The sequence below is a fragment of the Penicillium lagena genome (assembly GCF_028827675.1).
Source record: "Penicillium lagena strain IBT 129212 chromosome Unknown utg000002l_segment0_segment0, whole genome shotgun sequence".
Classification (NCBI taxonomy): Eukaryota; Fungi; Ascomycota; class Eurotiomycetes; order Eurotiales; family Aspergillaceae; genus Penicillium; species Penicillium lagena.
Genome location: NW_026623223.1, coordinates 1892720 through 1910965, shown reverse-complemented (window position 1 = coordinate 1910965; position 18246 = coordinate 1892720). Strand labels below are relative to the sequence as shown.

Below are 18246 nucleotides of genomic sequence, written 5' to 3'. Positions count from 1 at the left end.
GATCGCAGTGCGTACAATCTACACTGGCCTTTGCTCTTGCCCGACTTCCTATGGCAGCGTTCATGATATATTACCGGAAAGAGGCTGAGATAAACATAATATCGGACTCCGAATATACTACAGTGCGTGAATGGATGGACTTACGGTCCAATCCAGGTATTCTTATGTACAGTGCTTGGAGCAAGTCAAGCGACAAGGTGACCGAAAGTACAAGACATGGTGTGTAATTGAGAAACAAAAAGAAAATGCCTCTACAGCTTGGCCTTGGGTGCTGACTCCTCCTCCAAAGCCTGGGCATAGAGCTGGTCCAGGAGCGGACGGAATGCCTTGGCCGTGGGAGGACGCTTGAGCTTGAGACTAAAAGCACTGGTCAGTATGAGATTGAATGAAGGGGCAGTATTCAAGACTTACGTCGGGGTGAGCAGGTTGTTCTCAACCGAAAACGGTTCAACCTTGATCGCACAGTTCCGGACACGCTCGTAGCCAGCCAGCTTGTGCTTCTTGGCAACCTTCTCAAGATCACGTAGCACAGCCCGCCGGATCTTATCGTCATCCAGAGCCGTCTTGATGGCATCCAGGTCGGTGGCAGCGATGGAGCGGCCCAGGACCTTGCTGGCGAACGGGGCAAACATGTCCGGCTGAACACCGAAAATACCGACCAGGAAGTTCTGCACACTGTCACCATGCACATAGGCCTGGGCGATATAACCCAGCTCCGAGAGGATGACACCCTCCAGCCGCTCGGGGGAAATGTACTCGCCTTGAGCAAGCTTGAGCACGTTCTTGCGGCGGTCAATGATGGTGAAGCGGCCCATCTCGTCAATGGTGCAAACATCGCCAGTGCGGAACCAGCCGTCCTCGGTCACCGCTTTGGATGTCTCCTCCGGATTCTTGAAGTATTCCCGGAACAAATTGTTGCCGCGCAGAAGTAACTCTCCGCGCGGGTACGGCTTGTCTTCCACATAGTACTCCATGTCTGGCAGAGACACTAGACAGGCCTCCACGCAAGGAGCGAGGCGACCGCAGTTGCCAGCCGTCAGGTCCCGGTCCGACTGGGCCGTGGCGCAGGCATAGGTCTCGGTCAGGCCGTAGCCCTGGAGGACATCGGTACCGGTAGCCACACGCAGGAAGTTGTGCAGAGTCGGGTCCAGGGGCGCTGAGCCCGACACCATGTATTTCGCGCGTTCCAGTCCCAGAGCAGCGGCCACCTTCTTGGCCCAGATACGATCGTAAAGAGCGTGATGCACGGTGGCCTTGGAGGGATCAGAGTTCTTCAGGTTGGCAGTCTTGGCTGCGACGATATGCCGAGACATGGCACCCTTGAAGCCTGGAGCCTCGACTGTTGCAGCACGCACAGCAGTGCCAAAACGACTATAGAGGCGTGGGACGGACATAAACCCTGTGGGCTTCAAGAGCTTCAGGTCATCGACCAGCTCCACAATGTTGCCGTGAAAGTAGCCGATGCGCGCGCCGCCCCACAAAGCTGTGTGCTCAGCAAGACGAGCGTAGATGTGGGCCAGCGGAAGGTACGAGCACATGGTGTCACCGCGGGCCTGGCCAACAGTCATCAGACCAGCAGATGTGGCAGCCACGGCACTTCCGTGTGTCAAGACTACACCCTTAGGGGGGCCTGTTGTGCCCGAAGTATAGTTGATGGTGACAACGTCCGACGGCGACGGAGGGCTGTACCCGCGCTTGGATGCGAGGCCTAGCTCCTCCACCTGGTCCATGGTGTAGATGACCAGATCTTGACCGGCCGCCATCGACTCTAGCAGCGCCCGCTTCGAGTGGCCATCTTGCTCGCCGGCATCCAGCGGGTCCAGACTGACAATCATCTTAAGGTTCGGCAGAGAAGACTTGAGCTTGAGCAGCGTCGGGATATGCGGCAAAGAAGTGACCACACAGTTCAGCTCCGCATGGTTGATAATGTATTCGGTGGCATCCGCGGCCAGGACATCGTAGATGGAGACGGAATAGAGACCCTGGGACATACAGGCCAGATCTAGATCCAGTCAGTCTCCTCCGATCGGTCTTGATGGTTCTTCTAAAACTCACCGGTAATCTGCCACTCTGGGCGGTTCTGGCACCAGAGACCAATGCCATACTGGCCCGAGCGATGGCAGTTGTGCTTGTGGTGCAGCTCAACCAGACCTGCGCCAAAGGCGGCACGGCGCTTCTGCACAGTCTCGTAGTTGATCCACTGGTACTGGTCGAAAGTCTTGGTGGTGGGGTTGAATGGGCGCCATCCCAGGCAGTGGTTCTTGGGTTGGCGATTGGCAGTTGACTCGAACATGTCATGCGCCGTCAAGACCTGCCATTGTCAGAAATATCCATGCGCCGCTTGTCGTAGGTGGCATACCTGGGGATCCAAGGTCTGCAGCAGCTCCTTCTGCGAGTTCCATGCCCGGTACACCCGGCTGCGGCCGGGCTTCTCGGAGCCGGGGAGGGCGACAGAGTAGGGAGTGCCTTTGGGAGGCTCCTGCTTGAGCTCCTCCGCCTTGGCGAGGTGAGGGGGTTGCGAGAAGAACATGGTCTATCTGGAGAGGAAAGATGTTAGAGACGGGGCAGCAGTGTCGCGAACGATTCACACTTACTCAGTACAAGCCAAAAAATAATAAGAGAAAAAAAAGTCGAGCACGACCTCCCAGCGAAATTAAGGCCGAACTGAACAGGCAGATCGAGGACTGAAAGGGAGTGATGGGGGGAAGGAGAGTAAGAAGAATGGTTCGGACGAGCGAGGGAGCGCCGGAGAGCAGGACGAGTTGGGTTAATGCGCCATTGCAGAAAAAAAGAACCTCGGCCCCGGGGACAGGTACCGGAAGTACCTGGCCAACCATAGTGTGGCCCATAATGGGGCAGGTACCGGTACATGACATACTCAGGCTCGGCGCCACATGCTGTCATAGGCTGATTCACATGCTCCGCAGCACGTGTGTGGGTATGTATGTATGGGCGTAGGGATGATTACCCTTTTCAATAGTTACGTTGGGGTGTACAGGATGATCACAATCAATAGACTTCATAGGTATGTATAGAGATGCAAAGAGATGGGTCTGTATGTATACACGCCTTCAAAACGCCATGCAGAGAAAACAACCAACGTCAACCTAGTTCAGCCACTCCAACACCTTCCCCTTCCACGTCGTCGCCTCCGCCGTCTCCCACGTCTCGTTCTCAAATGCCGTACGGCCCGTGTCCAGGTCAGCCTCAATGGGCTTGACAAACGCCGGCCGGGCAATCACCTTGTGGCCCACGTACAGCACCACCCACAGGATCAGGCTCAGGTAGTTGATGAAGAACTCCTTCACCTGGAAGTGTCCGAGAAACGCAGTAAATCCTTGAGTGATGATGATCAAGACATTGAAAAATAGCCCATACCATGACAGGTACGGCTGACCGACGGCCTTGTATGGCAACAGATCGCGGGAGATGTCGCGCGCCTTCAGGGCTCGCTGGAAGGCGAGGTGGCAGACATTCAGCGAAGACCAGGTGATGAAGCCGGCCACGCCCGAAATCTGCATCAGCCAGGTGAACACGGTGCTACCCTCGCTCGACACATTCAGGAACCCGAGCAAGCCGAAGAGCGCCGTGAAGAGCACACTGAAGTAAGGCACACCACCCTTGGTCGTCTTCTTGAACCAGCGGGGGGCGAATCCCTCTTGGGCCAAGCCGACCAGGATACGGCTGCCGCTGTAGACATTCGAGTTGGCTGCCGAGAGCACCACCGTCAACAGGACCGCGTTGATGATACTCGGGAGCGCGTGGACGCCGGCCCGCTCCACCGCAATGACAAAGGGCGAGGCCTTGGCGTTGCTGGCGCTGGCACCACTGCCTTCACTAGCCACGAGGCCCTTGTCTGTAGAGGGCACCAAGATGCCAATGAAGAAAATGGTCAGGATGAAGAAGAACACGATCCGGAAGAAGGTCTTGCGGATGGCCGACGGCACCGTCTTCCGAGGGTTCTCCGTCTCTCCGGCGGCGATACCGACCAACTCAGTACCCTGGTAGGAGAAGCCGGCTTGAATCAGAACATTCCAAAATCCAACAAACTTGGCCAGTGGGACATCGCCAGAGATCAAATAGTTTCTTGGGGCCGCGAATGGGCCTGGATGCACCCAGTATCGGAAGCCGAGATAACCCTCCTGACCAACACCGGCATTCATACAAATGGCAAAGATCATGAAGCCGATCACCGTCAAGACCTTGACGCTCGAAAACCAAAACTCCATTTCACCATAGAAGCCGACAGGCATCAGGTTGAAGATGATTATGACGACCCAGAAGACGGCGATGAAGATGGCAATATTGATCGTCTCGTCCCAGTACTGAATGATCAGACCGGTGGCCGTCAACTCCAACGCAAATGTCGATGCCCATGAAAACCAATAGATCCAACCCATGGAGAAACCCAGGCTAGGATCGACCAAACGGGTGGCGTATGCGGTGAACCCGCCGGGGATCGGGATGTAAGTCGCGATCTCACCCAGCGCCGTCATGACCGAAAACACGATGGTTCCGACAAAGATATAGGCGATGAGGGCTCCAATAGGCCCTCCGTAGGCCACGGCCGTGCCGCTCCCGATGAACAGGCCTGTTCCGATTGTGCCACCTGCGCAAAAATTCTATCAGTATGGAAAAAATCCTTTCCAGCCCGAGAAAGACACCACTCACCAATAGCAATCATCTGCAGATGCCTGCTCTTCAACTTCCTCTTCAGATCCGGGTAGGGATTCGAGTCGCGATCCGCGCCATGCTTCTCGTAGTCGACCTCATAGTCATTGACGGGAGTGTGCACCTGCATGGGCGTGACGGGCTCGTCCATCTTGGCCTTCTCGACCTTGGGCGCGCTGCTCACGTCGTCCATGCCTTCCGAGGGAGATGAAGGAGAAACTGAGTTAAAAAAGGAGCGAAAGGTCACGGCTGGCCTTCTCCACCTTTTCGCCAGGCTCCGAAGGCTTCGTCGTTGATTGTGGAGACGCGAACAAGACCGTCAAGCCCTACTTGCCCGACTGCCCCGGCCCGGTGGAGCGAAAGTCTTAGGTAAAAGAAATCCCTGAGGATGAGGGGAAGGAGTGCAATTGAGGAGAATAGTTTGAAAATCCAATTCCTGCTCCGGGGTATGTAGCTACGCTCGTCTACTTCGTTACTCTCGCCCGGCCCGGGAGTGTGTGGGCCGACAAGACGAAAACTTTTTCTCTCGTCGGTGGCGACCGATAATTTGGGTCTGGTTCCGACGAGATACTGATAATAATGTAATATAATAATATTAGATAACTACTCATAAGCCTTCCTTGAACGATGTGACTCGATCCTCCTGTGCATCGTGCTCTACTCCCTGCATAATCTTAGCTCGATCCTGCCGTCGGTTGCATCCGATGCGGCGTGATCGATCGGCCTGTGCGAGTCAATCACCGCCACTGGGCCGTTGCAGCCGGAATAGTCAGGAGTGACCGAATGCGGCACACCGTTTCATGGGATGATCGATAAGAGATCGGTGATAACAATAATACATAGATATTAACTTAGGTAACCAAGGGGTATGGATCTGGCTAAACCAATCTGGACTAAACATTATTATGGATGATTCCTCTGTCCTGCCTCAGCCCTCAACAGCCACCACGCTTTAAACCCCGACGTGGGCGTTGGCCGGCTTCACACTGGTCCCACTCCGGGAATGCATGAGCTCCAGGATCGCGAATACGGTGGTCGCGACAAACAGTGCCCTGAGTTCATGACTGTCAGCTACAAGGCCCACTCCACAAAAAAATTAGGTGCTTACCATTCCAACGCCCCAAACACAGTAGCCGCTTGAAGAGCGCTGCAGATACTCCCGTGGCACGCTGGCGCCGGTGGGAGCAGCGCAGCGATGGCAATGAAGCCCGCGAACCAGAAGATCATCGTGATCACCTCGACCGCGGGGATGACGAACCGGTGTGCGAGGCGCGGGAACCACAGCGGCGCGCAGGCAAGGTAGGGTACGGCCAGAAACGCCGTCCAACAGCCGAGGAAGAGCATGAAATCCACGGCACTGGAGTAGGTCCACCAGTTATACCACGAGCCGACCACTGGGGCGTGTTAGTATGGCCATCGAGATCTGGGATGGTAGTACAGACCATATCCAGTCAAGCCGATCACGATGAGAGCGAACAGGGCCTGTACGAGGCGCACTGGGTAGACCCAGTGGATATTGGAGTATGCCATGCTGAGGGTGGTGAGAGTCGGTGTTGATTATCGCTGGGGAGTTGAGGGTGTATGGGCCATCAAATACTCAAGCAATAAAGAAAAAAACAGGCAACAGCCACTTTTGTCGCAACGGCGTCATTCGAGTCACCTTGGCGAGTGAGCGATGCAGGTGGCTGAGCTTTGACTGCCCGCTAAACCCTGATTGCCGCTGCACTATTACGACGGAGCCCCGGCAATCTATTATTCTTTATTGCGATGACATCGATGGTAAATTGGCAGGATGCTAGTACCGGATACGAGGTACCCCCAGGGAAATCTGAATCAATAGGGAGACGGCTAGATGTATATGGGTGGAGCGAATGCTCCCAAGCCAAGACGACCACCCAGTGACTACTAACATGAGGATTTTTTTAAGCGAGGCAGGAATAATATATTACCATCCCCCACAGGACTCCTACCATCCTCCAGAAGAGGATGATGTCTGCCACAGTGTGTTCCTCACTCAACATGATGAGTTTGTAGAGTCGGCCGATACGAGCATCAATAATAGTCCATCGTCCCTTAGCCTTCGATCACGCCATCGTGCTGTTCCCCGCCGTTCTGGTCGTGCCCCTCCTTTTTCTGGTTATTTGTAGAATAGTAGAATCATCCTCATCCGGAATACCATCACTCCCAATACTTTACCGGTAGTTTCCTCTGCCCTTGATTCTTCACTCTACTCGTGTTCCCCCAGGCTCGTCCGACAGACCCCCGACATCGGCTCCCCGCATTTTCTGGATTCGGCAAACGTCATGGCTGACCACACCCACTTCGAGACTCTCCAGCTGCACGCCGGGTAAGTCGTCGGCTCTGTGTTTCTTTTTGGAAAGCGTGTTGAACAATTCTCCAGCCAGGAGCCGGACCCGGCCACCAACTCCCGCGCGGTGCCCATCTACGCCACCACCGTTCGTCCCTCCCCGCGCCTGGTTAGAGAAACGTGCTGACGGTGGTGGTCTATCTAGTCCTACACTTTCAATGACTCCGCCCACGGTGCGAGGCTCTTTGGCCTCAAGGAGTTCGGCAACATCTACAGCCGAATCATGAACCCCACCGTCGACGTCTTCGAGAAGCGCATTGCCGCTCTCGAGGGGGGTGTCGCCGCTGTCGCCGCGTCGTCCGGCCAGGCAGCCCAGTTCATGGCCATCGCGGCTCTGGCTCACGCCGGGGACAACATTGTGTCCACCACCAACCTGTACGGTGGCACCTATAACCAGTTCAAGGTCATGCTCCCACGACTGGGCATCAAGACCAAGTTCATCAACGGGGAAAATCCCGCCGACATCGCCGCGGCCATTGACGACCGCACGAAGGCCGTCTACGTCGAGACCATTGGCAACCCCCGATACAACGTGCCGGATTTCGAGGCCATTGCCAAGGTGGCCCACGAGAAGGGGGTCCCCCTGGTGGTGGACAACACCTTTGGCGCTGGTGGCTACTTCTGCCGCCCCATCGAGCACGGCGCCGACATTGTGGTCCACAGTGCAACCAAGTGGATTGGCGGCCACGGCACCACAATCGGTGGCGTGGTGATCGATAGTGGCAAGTTCGACTGGGGCAAGAATGCTGCTCGCTTCCCGCAGTTCGTGGAGCCGTCCGAGGGCTATCACGGCCTGAAATTCTGGGAGACCTTTGGTGCAATTGCGTTCGCCATCCGCGTGCGCGTGGAGATCCTGCGTGATCTGGGCTCGGCTCTGAACCCGTTCGCGGCCCAGCAGCTGATTCTGGGCATGGAGACGCTGAGTCTACGTGCCGAGCGCCACGCGAGCAACGCCATCACCTTGGCGAAGTGGCTGCAGAAGAGCGAGTATGTGAGCTGGGTCTCGTACCCCGGCCTGGAGGACCACCCGTCGCACAAGACCGCGAAGCAGTACCTGAAGCGTGGCTTCGGTGGCGTGTTGTCCGTGGGTATCAAGGGCGGTGCTGCGGCCGGCAGCCAGGTGGTTGATGGCTTCAAGCTGATCTCCAACCTTGCCAAGTATGTATCCGTGGGTGTGGCTCGATTGATTCCATGTACTGATTCCTCCCCTTCTAGTGTCGGCGACTCCAAGACCCTCGCCATCCACCCGTGGTCCACCACCCACGAGCAGCTCAGTGAGCAGGAGCGTGCCGACTCGGGCGTGACGGAAGATGCGATCCGCATTTCGGTAGGCACGGAGCACATCGACGACATCATTGCCGATTTCGAGCAGTCGTTCAAGGCGTCGCAGGCGACGGTCCCGGACCGCACTAAATAAAGGGTGAATGAATGGGATGTAGATATTGGTTGATTATTTTAGCACCAAGGAATGAAAATGTAGTTCGCAGCAGATAATAATGCCATTTTAGTGATTGCAAAATTGCACGTCCCCGATATAGATCCAGTCACGTGTCCTGGCGCGTCGCGAGTGTGGGCGAAAGATAGGAATGGACGATGAGAAGGAACTGACAACACGCACTCCCTCCCCCAACACAGTCAGTCAACCACGCCAACACCCAGCCATCCATCCGCTATGGCAGAATCATCCAACACACGCCAACCATCCCCTTCCCCTCCCCGCCTGCGCCCATCTCCCAGACGCCCGGCCCACGCGCATCACGCCTCCACCAGGTCTTCGACCAAGCGTTGGCGCGCACACTGCGAGCAAACTCGTACCAAAACTTTGCCAGCTGTTTCCCCACGCCGGCACGACATGTCCCTGCCAGCCTGGAGAGTGTATGGCGCCAACTGAACGCGAAGCTAGAGGAGAGCGCCAAGGCAGAATTTACCGAGATCCTGACGGAACGAGAGGCGGTTCAACATCTGAATGAGCTGGATCGGTTGGTCGGGGAGGCCAGGGCGCGAAAGGAGAGCGAGGAAGGGAATGGAGAGGGAGAAGCGACCCGAGTTGCGTACGTAATTTTCTGTGCCTATCTCTTTTTGGTATCATATCTGACATCTCTGCCGACTATAGCCCGCACACTCTCGGTGCAGAAGATCTATACAAGGCTCACCTGAAGCCCTATCTACAGGAAGCGCAAGCTACGCTCAACGACAAGCTCGAGGCGACCCACACGCAGAACGCAGAGTTGGCGCAAACGGTGCAGACACAGCGTGTAGAAATCGAGCAGCTGTTGTCCCAGCTTGAATCAGTGATCGGCGACCTGGAGGGCGCAGCTACTGCAGCCACGCAGTTCAGCAAGGAGCATCACCTTCGGCAGGACGCCGTCCAGATGGATGAAGAGGTCAACGCTCGGCCAGACCTTTGAAGGCAGTCCGATCAATCACGAGACCAAGGATGCCATGTCTGTGCCGTTTACCATTCCGTCCTCCACCATGTCCTGGGCTACCGCCACCACCTCGTTGAGTCTGGTTGTCTTGAGCTGGTCCAGCTTGGCCGTTTGTCCCTCCACTGCTGCCGCAATTGCCTCCTTGCATGACCCATCACGCTCCTCTTCGCTGGCCCCGTCTCGTCGAGCCAGAGCTGCCGCTCCTCGGTAGTATGTTTGAGCGTTGCGCAAGAGGGTGGCGCCATTCTGCTGTGCCATTTCATATTTCCAGGGCGACATCCCCAATTGCCAGCGGTGCATCTCGACGTCTCCCCGCGCGAGATGGATCTTGGGCAGATTGTCTGCGTCTGGAATCTTGGAAGCGGCCGTCAACGCGTCCAGCGCGACGGACAGTGATTGCCAGCGGGCCGATAGAGCCATGTTGAACGACTCGGGGTCCGATGGAGGGACATCGTTTAGTGCGCTATTGAAAGATATAAGCGCGTCTGCCTTGGCGCACAATCCTTCTGGATCGGCCGATAGATCGAGATCTGGCCCAAAGGCCTTCCCGACCTCTTGCTGATAAGTGTCGACATCGCTGTGTCCGCCCCGGTACAGCACCTCGTTCATGGCGCATATGAGTTTGCTCCGAGCCAAGGCAGCCTCATACTGGCGGTCCGATCCATCAACATACAGGGGGAGTCGGGACTGCACGAGCCCCGACGAATACTCCTCCACCCAGCCAATGCCTCCCTCCCCCGGATTAAACGTCAGCAGGTTGCACAGGGCGGTCAATGTGTCGAGCTGTGCCACAGCCGTGTCCACAAGCGTGTTTTTCGTGACGGGTTCGACGATTGCGGCCCATTGCTCTTGCGGCTCATCGGTTGGCTCTGCTTCAGCTGCGTCGGCCGGCTCCGCCGATGGCGTTGGCTCCTCCGGCTGGTTCCCCATGGATTCCATGGCTTGAACCTGCTCCTCCATCTCCGAGTACTTCATCTCCTGCAGCATCAAGCACCGCTGGAAGAGCTCGATGGCCTCTTGCAGTAAGGTCCCCGCCTGCGCAAGTGCCTCGTCGCCCGGGTGCTTGGAGTCGGACATGGACTCGGCTAGACTGGTGAGTACCTGCGCCGTGTTGAACAGGACATCGGCGTTGTCCTGATCCAGTTTCAGGGCTCCGCGATGCGACTCCAGGGCGATCTGCAAGAGCTCACCCTGTGGCGCGGGTAGCTGAGCGGCCAGCTTGGGGTGCTGGGTAATTTCATACTGAACTCGTGCCCTGGACCCATCGGGTTAGCCGGGTCTTAAAAATGTGAATCCTTCTCCGACATACTTGTTGTAGGCTAGATCAAAGGCTCCCGGGTGTCGCTGGAGGCCGTCGTCGTAGTTGGCGATGGCCCGCATGAAGAAGCGCATCGACTTGGCGGCGTCGCCCGCCCGCCATTTCTCGCCGGCCTCTTCTAGCTCGACGCCGGCTGTGGCATTGGTTAGTAGTGGGTTCATGAATCCGCTGGATGGTCCAATTGGGACGGTACCTGCTAAAAATTCATCTGCCGTGACGGGTGTCTATGATCCCACGATCAGCCACTGGATCTCCGAGTGTGTTGCTCGTTCCATACCTGCTTGGCCGCCTTCTTCTTGCCCTTGGCTTCCTTCAAAAAGGACTTGGGTTTCGGCATGATGAGTGTTGGGATCGATCCTTCCCGATCGCCGTCGATCGCCAGGGATCCGCGGTGATGTGATTAATCATGGAAATGCCCAGATGGCGGTGAGTCAGCCGGTTTCGTGTGGTCGGTCGGTCCGAAGAGAGACAAAACAAGCAACAACAGTCCGGATGACCCCATCACCCTGATCGTACCTCGTTCGAACCGGGCAGAGGAAGGGTGTATGTAGTACATCGTCCGCGGGGCCCAGCACATGGCAATTGAGTCTGCTCCAAATTCGACGTGGATGGCAAAGGAACCCCTCTTGGTTGAGAACAGGCAGTATGGAACTTCATTGCAGGCACGTAGATAGTACATCATAATAATATTGAATGATCATCTTCTCTTTCATCCCCATCCCCCGTTGCTCCTGAAACCCAGTGCCTGGTGGTCGTGGTGGCGGCGGAACACCGCCTTCGCGGCTTAATGTTGAACCATCCCATCCTGCACCGAACTCCTCTGCTGCGCTTCATCATTCCCTGCGTAACGATCCATCACCCGATTCTTCTTAAGTTTGATGTAGGTTTGCTCCAACCTGCCGAGGCGGCCCATCTCTTTCTTTTCCTTCCGTCCGGCTCAACCCGCTGATCCATTCTTTCCTAGCTTGCCTCCCGCCTGCTCCCCTGCCCGAAACCAGCAAGCGGTCCATCAACCTCTTCGTCTTCCTCCTACTGCTCTCTCCCTGCCCATCTCTTTCTACCTCTCGATCCTATCCACCCCCCACCTCCCAAAAAAGCGATGACTCGTCAGCCCTCTCTGGACTCTGAGCGACCGATCATGGCCCACTCGGTAAGGGTTCCTGTGTAACCTGGTCCCCCTTTTTCAACCCACAAATCACTGACCTCGTTGGCCTCCCCCAGAACCGCAACTCCAAGCGCTTTTCCACCATCAGCGGTAGCCCCTCGCTCGCGGCCTCCGAGCGCACCAACGCGAGCCTGCCCAGCGGCGACCCCCGCCTGGCCGACATTCGCTCCTTCTCGGATGGCCTGAATCGCCTGGAGAACAAGCCCCTGTCGAAGCAGCGCTTTGTGCCCACAGATGAGAAGTCGGACAACCTGAATAAGCTGGCGCTGGGAGCCAAGGTCGAGCGCGCGCTCGGGCGGAGGATGTCGAGCCAGGATGCCGTCATGCGCCAGCCCAAGACGGTCCTGAGCGAGAAGACCGCTACGGCGTCGTAATCTCTCTGTCCATCATCATGACCGGATCTACTCCCACTGCACGTCCTATTCTTTTCCATACCCCATTTACTTTCTTTCTGTCGGATCAGCGGCGTTGTTGTTTTGACTCGAATGAGATTTTGTTCTTTATGTCTCTTTCCTGACTGTGTCTGGATTCTGGCGGGCCCTATATCGTCTTTCGCCCGCTCCTGTATGTCCCTCGCTCAATACATATCTCTGAATCATCACTCTCTCCGGCTTCCCCCTTCGTAAGAATCCCCTCCTAACGGTCTGTCGATACTCGGTCCGAGTTCTGCCGGGCGGTGAGTCACCCACCCGCACGGAGGAAGCAAGCGTCGCTTTTTCAATTTGCGCCTCCAGCCCATCTTGCTCCCAGCTCACCACCACTATTCGACCGACCTACCTACCTACACCTCATCTTCTCTCCTTGTCTTGGTTTAGGCACATCTCTTCTCTGTTCTCAATTCACCCTATCTCGTCTCATCTCGTCTCCTCACCTCGTCCATTCCACGCCGCTGTGATCCGAAACCGCACAGAGGACCTGTCCCCGTCACCTCTCACCTCCGCTACTTCTCTCATACTCGTCACCAGCTGCAGAAGAGTCTTTAGATCCTCTTGCATCTTTTTTTCTTTTCTTCCTCTCATTCTGTCACATTCAATCCCTTGCATTGGTGTTTGGTCCATTTGGCATTGTGAGTGCATATTGGTAATAGTATGGAGATCAAACTGACCTGGACTTAGTGAAGCGAGGAAAACTACTTCTTTTAGATCATCCATCTCTCTGCACTCGGTAGAGATCCATCCAGCTCTGCTCGTGTGCCATCGATTATCTGCCTAGCCCTCGGTTATATTTTTCTTGGGATTCCGTCTTTCACCCGCCTCGAACCACAAAACACATACATCAGACCCCTCAGTTCCTCATGATGGCCGACATGACCCAGCCTCCGATGAATGGCAACTTCCCTGGTCAGCATGGCTACCCGGACTCGTTCAACCATGCTCATGTGGCCATGAACACTGCGGCCAGCTTCCAGCCGGCCCAGTCCTCTACCCCGACGACTGTCACGCCCACCACCGAGCAGCAGAAGAGCGAGATTTCCAAGGATGAGGTTGGCTGGTTCTTTGTGGAGCAGTTCTATACCACCATGAGCCGCAACCCGGATAAGCTGCACCTGTTCTACTCCCGGCGCTCCCAGCTGGTCTTTGGTACTGAGGCGGAGTCGGTGCCCGTCGCTATCGGCACCAAGGTGAGTTTCTCATGCACATGGCATTGCATGCATCTTCTAACCACTTTTATCCGGCAGGAAATCAATGAGAAGATCAAGCAGCTGGAGTTCCAGGACTGCAAGGTGCGTGTCCTTAATGTCGACTCCCAAGCCTCCTTCGACAACATCCTGGTCTCCGTCATCGGCGAGATCTCCAACAAGTCTGAGCCCTCGCGCAAGTTCGCCCAGACCTTTGTTCTGGCCGAGCAGCCCAATGGCTACTACGTGCTGAACGATATCTTCCGATACCTCGTTGAGGATGAGGAGCTTACGCAGGAGGAGGCTACTCCCCAGCCTGTCGTGGAAGCGCCCGCGGCCGCTCCCGCGGCTCCCGCTGCTCCCGCTGTGGACACTCAGGTGACTGAACCGGCGGCTATCAACAAGGTCGATGAAAAGCTGGAGGAGGTCAAGACCAACGGCGAGGTCGAGCAGCCCAAGGAAGTGCCTCCGCAGACCAACGGCACTCCCGCCGAGGAGGAGACCCCGGCTCCCCTCCCCGCTGTGGAAGCCGAACTCGCCAAGAGCGAGAAGCCTCCGACCCCCGAGCCATCGCCTGCCCCGGAGCAGCAGGAGGAGGCTGAGAAGGAGCCCGAGGCTCCCTCCAGCTTTGCCCCCAAGACCTGGGCCACCATTGCCTCCAAGCCGGGTGCGAAGCCTCCGGTGGTCCCTGCCATCCCCGTCGCTGCGCCCAAGGCTGCGCCAGCTGCGGCTCCAGCGGCGGCGGCTTCCCAGCCCGCTGCCTCTGCTGCTGCCCCGGCCGCCGAGCCTGCTGCGTCCCAGGACACTGCCTCGAACGACGGTGCGGGCTGGCAGACTGCCGGTTCTGACCACAAGAAGACCCAGTCTCGTGCGGGTGACGAGCAGACGGTCCTAGCCTACGTTAAGAACGTCACCGATAAGGTGGATGCCAGTCTGCTCAAGCAGACCCTGTCCCGTTTCGGCAAGCTGAGATATTTCGACGTCAGCCGTCCTAAGGTCCGTTTCTCTCATTCCCTCCCTCCCCCCCCCCCCTTGGCAATAGTACTCATGTCCTTCTAGAACTGCGCCTTTGTTGAGTTCGCCGACCCCTCGGCCTACACTGCCGCCGTCGCGAACAACCCGCACCAGATCGGCAGCGAGCAGGTTCTCGTTGAGGAGCGCCGCCCTCGTGGCAATGCCTACGGTAGCAACGGCTACAGTGCTGGTCGCGGTGGTGCTGGCCGCGGCCGTGGTGATCGTGCGGGTAGCCAGGGTCGTGGTGGTTTCCAGCGCGATGGCCGTGGAGGGTTTGCTCCCCGTGGCCGTGGCGGCAATGTGGCCTCCAAGGGCCGTAGCCAGGCCCAGGCCGCCTAAACCCTCGGCACGTCCCGCCTTCGATGATCTTTTCACCTGGGGTCGGGCCGGCTGGGCCGTTTCGCCTGCTGTGGCCGTCTATGGATGAACCCCCCAGGGTCTGTATTACTTGTTGCTTTTTATTTCTGGTTTCATTTGTTCTCCCATCCCCTCTTTTTGTGTCCCTAATGACATGTGTTATGTGACTCCCACTCCCCTTTCTCTTGTCACAGTGCATATTAGCGGTTGGTCCCGGTCTGGCTGGAAAAGTTACGTTCCTTTCCATCCCGTCAATGGGGCTCGTGTGTTTTATCTTTTTTCTTTTCACATTTGATTAATTCCCATGCCCTCATTCTCTGCCCTATACTTTTATTTCCCTTCTTTTTGTGTCTTTTTTTTTTTTTTTTTACTTTTTGTGCCATGATCCGAGTCACCCCCCAAGATCTTTCTATACCGCATATTTTGAACTAGCATAGCAAGCTCCGGGGTTCCCTGTTTTGGTGCATCTTGTTCATCGGTAGTCGTCCGGCGGGGAAGGTTCTAGATGTAGAAGCTTCTGTGGATGCCTAAGGCAGCAACCGAGCTCTCCATCTCACCAGGGCGTTTGTAGTACAGCCAGGGGCCCGACCGACATCCTAGTTCTCTGCGGATGAGTGCAGGGAAGACTCTAGAAGAGGAGTGAATGATGGGGATCCGAAGAATAAACTAGAGGGATGAGTTGCCTGACCGACCGTGGAAGTTGCTGGATTGCCGTAGAAACCCACCCGAATTTTTTTGGAAACACAAGAAAAAGGTGGCCCGCCCTCTCTCTCTCTTCTTCTTCTCTTCTCTCCATCCTCCCTCTTCCTCCTCTTCACGCCGTGTTGCTCCCTGCAGCTACTCTCTCCCCCAATTATCACGAACTGAACCTCTCTGTTTTAATCCCTCCCCTAATCCCTCTCCAGCCTCAACTCAACTTTTCTTGTAAGATCCTTCCCCCCTCCCTCTTTCTCAGCTCCAGCCATTCTCCACACCGACCTCCCAACCAACCCATCAATCCACCATTCAGACTGAAGAAAACTCAGCCTCGCCACCACAATTGTCAAAACATCCCTTCTAACATCTCTCCCAGAATCCAATTCCCCTCAACACCGCCATCATGCCGGAGACCTTCGAGTTCCAGGCTGAGATCTCTCAGCTGCTCTCCCTCATCATTAACACCGTCTACTCCAACAAGGAGATCTTCCTGCGTGAGCTGATCTCCAACGCCTCGGATGCCCTTGATAAGATTCGCTATGAGGCTCTCTCCGACCCCTCCAAGCTCGACTCCAACAAGGATCTGCGGATCGATATCATCCCGGACAAGGAGAACAAGACCCTGACCATCCGGGACACCGGTATTGGTATGACCAAGGCTGTAAGTACTAGATCAGTCTTGGATTGATTTGCTGTATGAGTGACTAACCCTTTCGTCCAGGACCTGATCAACAACCTGGGTACCATTGCCCGCTCCGGCACTAAGCAGTTCATGGAGGCCCTGTCCGCTGGTGCTGACATCTCCATGATCGGCCAGTTCGGTGTCGGTTTCTACTCGGCCTACCTGGTTGCCGACAAGGTCACTTTTGTGTCCAAGCACAACGATGATGAGCAGTACGTCTGGGAGTCGGCTGCTGGTGGCACCTTCACCCTGACCCAGGACACCGAGGGCGAGCAGCTCGGCCGTGGTTCCAAGATCATCCTGCACCTCAAGGATGAGCAGATGGACTACCTCAACGAGAGCCGCATCAAGGAGGTTGTCCGCAAGCACTCCGAGTTCATCTCCTACCCTATCTACCTGCACGTCCTGAAGGAGACCGAGAAGGAGGTCCCCGACGAGGAGGCCGAGGAGGAGACTAAGGAGGAGGACGAGGAGAAGAAGCCCAAGGTCGAGGAGGTCGACGAGGACGAGGAGAAGAAGGAGAAGAAGACCAAGACCATTAAGGAGTCCAAGATCGAGGAGGAGGAGCTGAACAAGACCAAGCCTATCTGGACCCGCAACCCGGCCGATATCACCCAGGAGGAGTACGCCTCCTTCTACAAGTCGCTGTCCAACGACTGGGAGGACCACCTGGGCGTCAAGCACTTCTCGGTTGAGGGTCAGCTCGAGTTCCGCGCCATCCTCTTCGTTCCCAAGCGCGCTCCCTTCGACCTGTTCGAGACCAAGAAGACCAAGAACAACATCAAGCTGTACGTGCGCCGCGTCTTCATCACCGATGATGCCACCGACCTCATCCCCGAGTGGCTGAGCTTCATCAAGGGTGTTGTCGACTCCGAGGACCTGCCCCTCAACCTGTCGCGTGAGACTCTCCAGCAGAACAAGATCATGAAGGTCATCAAGAAGAACATTGTTAAGAAGACCCTTGAGCTCTTCAACGAGATCGCCGAGGACCGTGAGCAGTTCGACAAGTTCTACTCTGCCTTCAGCAAGAACATCAAGCTTGGTATCCACGAGGATGCCCAGAACCGCCAGACCCTGGCCAAGCTGCTGCGCTACCAGTCTACCAAGTCTGGTGATGAGAACACCTCTCTCACTGACTACATCACCCGCATGCCGGAGCACCAGAAGAACATCTACTACATCACCGGCGAGTCGATCAAGGCTGTTGCCAAGTCGCCCTTCCTGGACACCCTCAAGCAGAAGAACTTTGAGGTTCTGTTCCTGGTGGACCCCATTGATGAGTACGCCTTCACCCAGCTGAAGGAGTTCGACGGCAAGAAGCTGGTCGACATCACCAAGGACTTCGAGCTCGAGGAGACCGAGGAGGAGAAGAAGGAGCGCGAGCAGGAGGAGAAGGAGTTCGAGGACCTGGCCAAGGCTCTGAAGAACATCCTCGGCGACAAGGTTGAGAAGGTCGTCGTGTCGCACAAGCTCATGGGTGCCCCCTGCGCCATCCGTACCGGCCAGTTCGGCTGGTCCGCCAACATGGAGCGTATCATGAAGGCCCAGGCCCTCCGTGACACCTCGATGAGCTCGTACATGTCCTCCAAGAAGACCTTCGAGATCTCCCCCAAGTCCTCCATCATCAAGGAGCTGAAGAAGAAGGTCGAGTCTGACGGTGAGAACGACCGCACGGTCAAGTCCATCACCCAGCTTCTCTTCGAGACCTCCCTGCTGGTCTCTGGCTTCACCATTGAGGAGCCCGCCAGCTTCTCCGAGCGCATCCACAAGCTCGTGTCTCTGGGTCTGAACATCGACGAGGACACCGAGACGGCCGAGGAGAAGGCCACTGAGGATGCCCCCGCTGCTGAGGCCACCGGCGAGAGCGCCATGGAGGAGGTTGACTAGATGGTTTACCTCTCTTCTTTCTAACGGGAAATGGGAAACGG

At 56.4% G+C, this 18246-nt stretch overlaps 9 protein-coding genes across 9 annotated transcripts; 5 read left to right on the top strand and 4 right to left on the bottom strand.

Annotated features, from left to right (window-relative positions):
* Window positions 1-251: 251 nt before the first annotated feature.
* N7510_003533 (putative AMP-binding enzyme) lies at window positions 252-2530 on the bottom strand (the record flags this gene model as incomplete). Its single annotated transcript, XM_056975459.1, has 4 exons — window positions 252-357; window positions 412-2002; window positions 2056-2311; window positions 2360-2530. 4 exons carry the CDS (start codon window positions 2528-2530, stop codon window positions 252-254), a joined length of 2124 nt encoding a protein of 707 aa, XP_056835415.1.
* A 577-nt stretch (window positions 2531-3107) lies between these two features.
* N7510_003532 (putative arginine transporter) lies at window positions 3108-4864 on the bottom strand (the record flags this gene model as incomplete). The annotated part of the gene is made up of 2 exons (XM_056975458.1): window positions 3108-4609; window positions 4672-4864. The coding sequence occupies 2 exons, from the start codon at window positions 4862-4864 to the stop codon at window positions 3108-3110; spliced, it is 1695 nt and encodes a 564-aa protein (XP_056835414.1).
* A 759-nt stretch (window positions 4865-5623) lies between these two features.
* Window positions 5624-6201, bottom strand: N7510_003531 (MARVEL domain-containing protein; the record flags this gene model as incomplete). The annotated part of the gene is made up of 3 exons (XM_056975457.1): window positions 5624-5723; window positions 5780-6065; window positions 6114-6201. 3 exons carry the CDS (start codon window positions 6199-6201, stop codon window positions 5624-5626), a joined length of 474 nt encoding a protein of 157 aa, XP_056835413.1.
* A 1061-nt stretch (window positions 6202-7262) lies between these two features.
* On the top strand, window positions 7263-8456 carry N7510_003530 (O-acetylhomoserine aminocarboxypropyltransferase/cysteine synthase family protein; the record flags this gene model as incomplete). The annotated part of the gene is made up of 1 exon (XM_056975456.1): window positions 7263-8456. One exon carries the CDS (start codon window positions 7263-7265, stop codon window positions 8454-8456), a length of 1194 nt encoding a protein of 397 aa, XP_056835412.1.
* Window positions 8457-8625: 169 nt separating this feature from the next.
* On the top strand, window positions 8626-9447 carry N7510_003529 (PMF1/NNF1 family protein; the record flags this gene model as incomplete). The annotated part of the gene is made up of 3 exons (XM_056975455.1): window positions 8626-8673; window positions 8810-9090; window positions 9153-9447. The coding sequence occupies 3 exons, from the start codon at window positions 8626-8628 to the stop codon at window positions 9445-9447; spliced, it is 624 nt and encodes a 207-aa protein (XP_056835411.1).
* Window positions 9448-9462: 15 nt separating this feature from the next.
* Window positions 9463-11123, bottom strand: N7510_003528 (uncharacterized protein; the record flags this gene model as incomplete). Its single annotated transcript, XM_056975454.1, has 4 exons — window positions 9463-10723; window positions 10778-10919; window positions 10980-11010; window positions 11064-11123. The coding sequence occupies 4 exons, from the start codon at window positions 11121-11123 to the stop codon at window positions 9463-9465; spliced, it is 1494 nt and encodes a 497-aa protein (XP_056835410.1).
* Window positions 11124-11885: 762 nt separating this feature from the next.
* Window positions 11886-12325, top strand: N7510_003527 (uncharacterized protein; the record flags this gene model as incomplete). The annotated part of the gene is made up of 2 exons (XM_056975453.1): window positions 11886-11936; window positions 12008-12325. 2 exons carry the CDS (start codon window positions 11886-11888, stop codon window positions 12323-12325), a joined length of 369 nt encoding a protein of 122 aa, XP_056835409.1.
* A 923-nt stretch (window positions 12326-13248) lies between these two features.
* N7510_003526 (NTF2 and RRM domain protein) lies at window positions 13249-14922 on the top strand (the record flags this gene model as incomplete). Its single annotated transcript, XM_056975452.1, has 3 exons — window positions 13249-13572; window positions 13630-14565; window positions 14629-14922. 3 exons carry the CDS (start codon window positions 13249-13251, stop codon window positions 14920-14922), a joined length of 1554 nt encoding a protein of 517 aa, XP_056835408.1.
* Window positions 14923-16039: 1117 nt separating this feature from the next.
* Window positions 16040-18205, top strand: hsp90 (chaperone Hsp90; the record flags this gene model as incomplete). Its single annotated transcript, XM_056975451.1, has 2 exons — window positions 16040-16297; window positions 16358-18205. The coding sequence occupies 2 exons, from the start codon at window positions 16040-16042 to the stop codon at window positions 18203-18205; spliced, it is 2106 nt and encodes a 701-aa protein (XP_056835407.1).
* Between the last annotated feature and the right edge of the window lie 41 nt (window positions 18206-18246).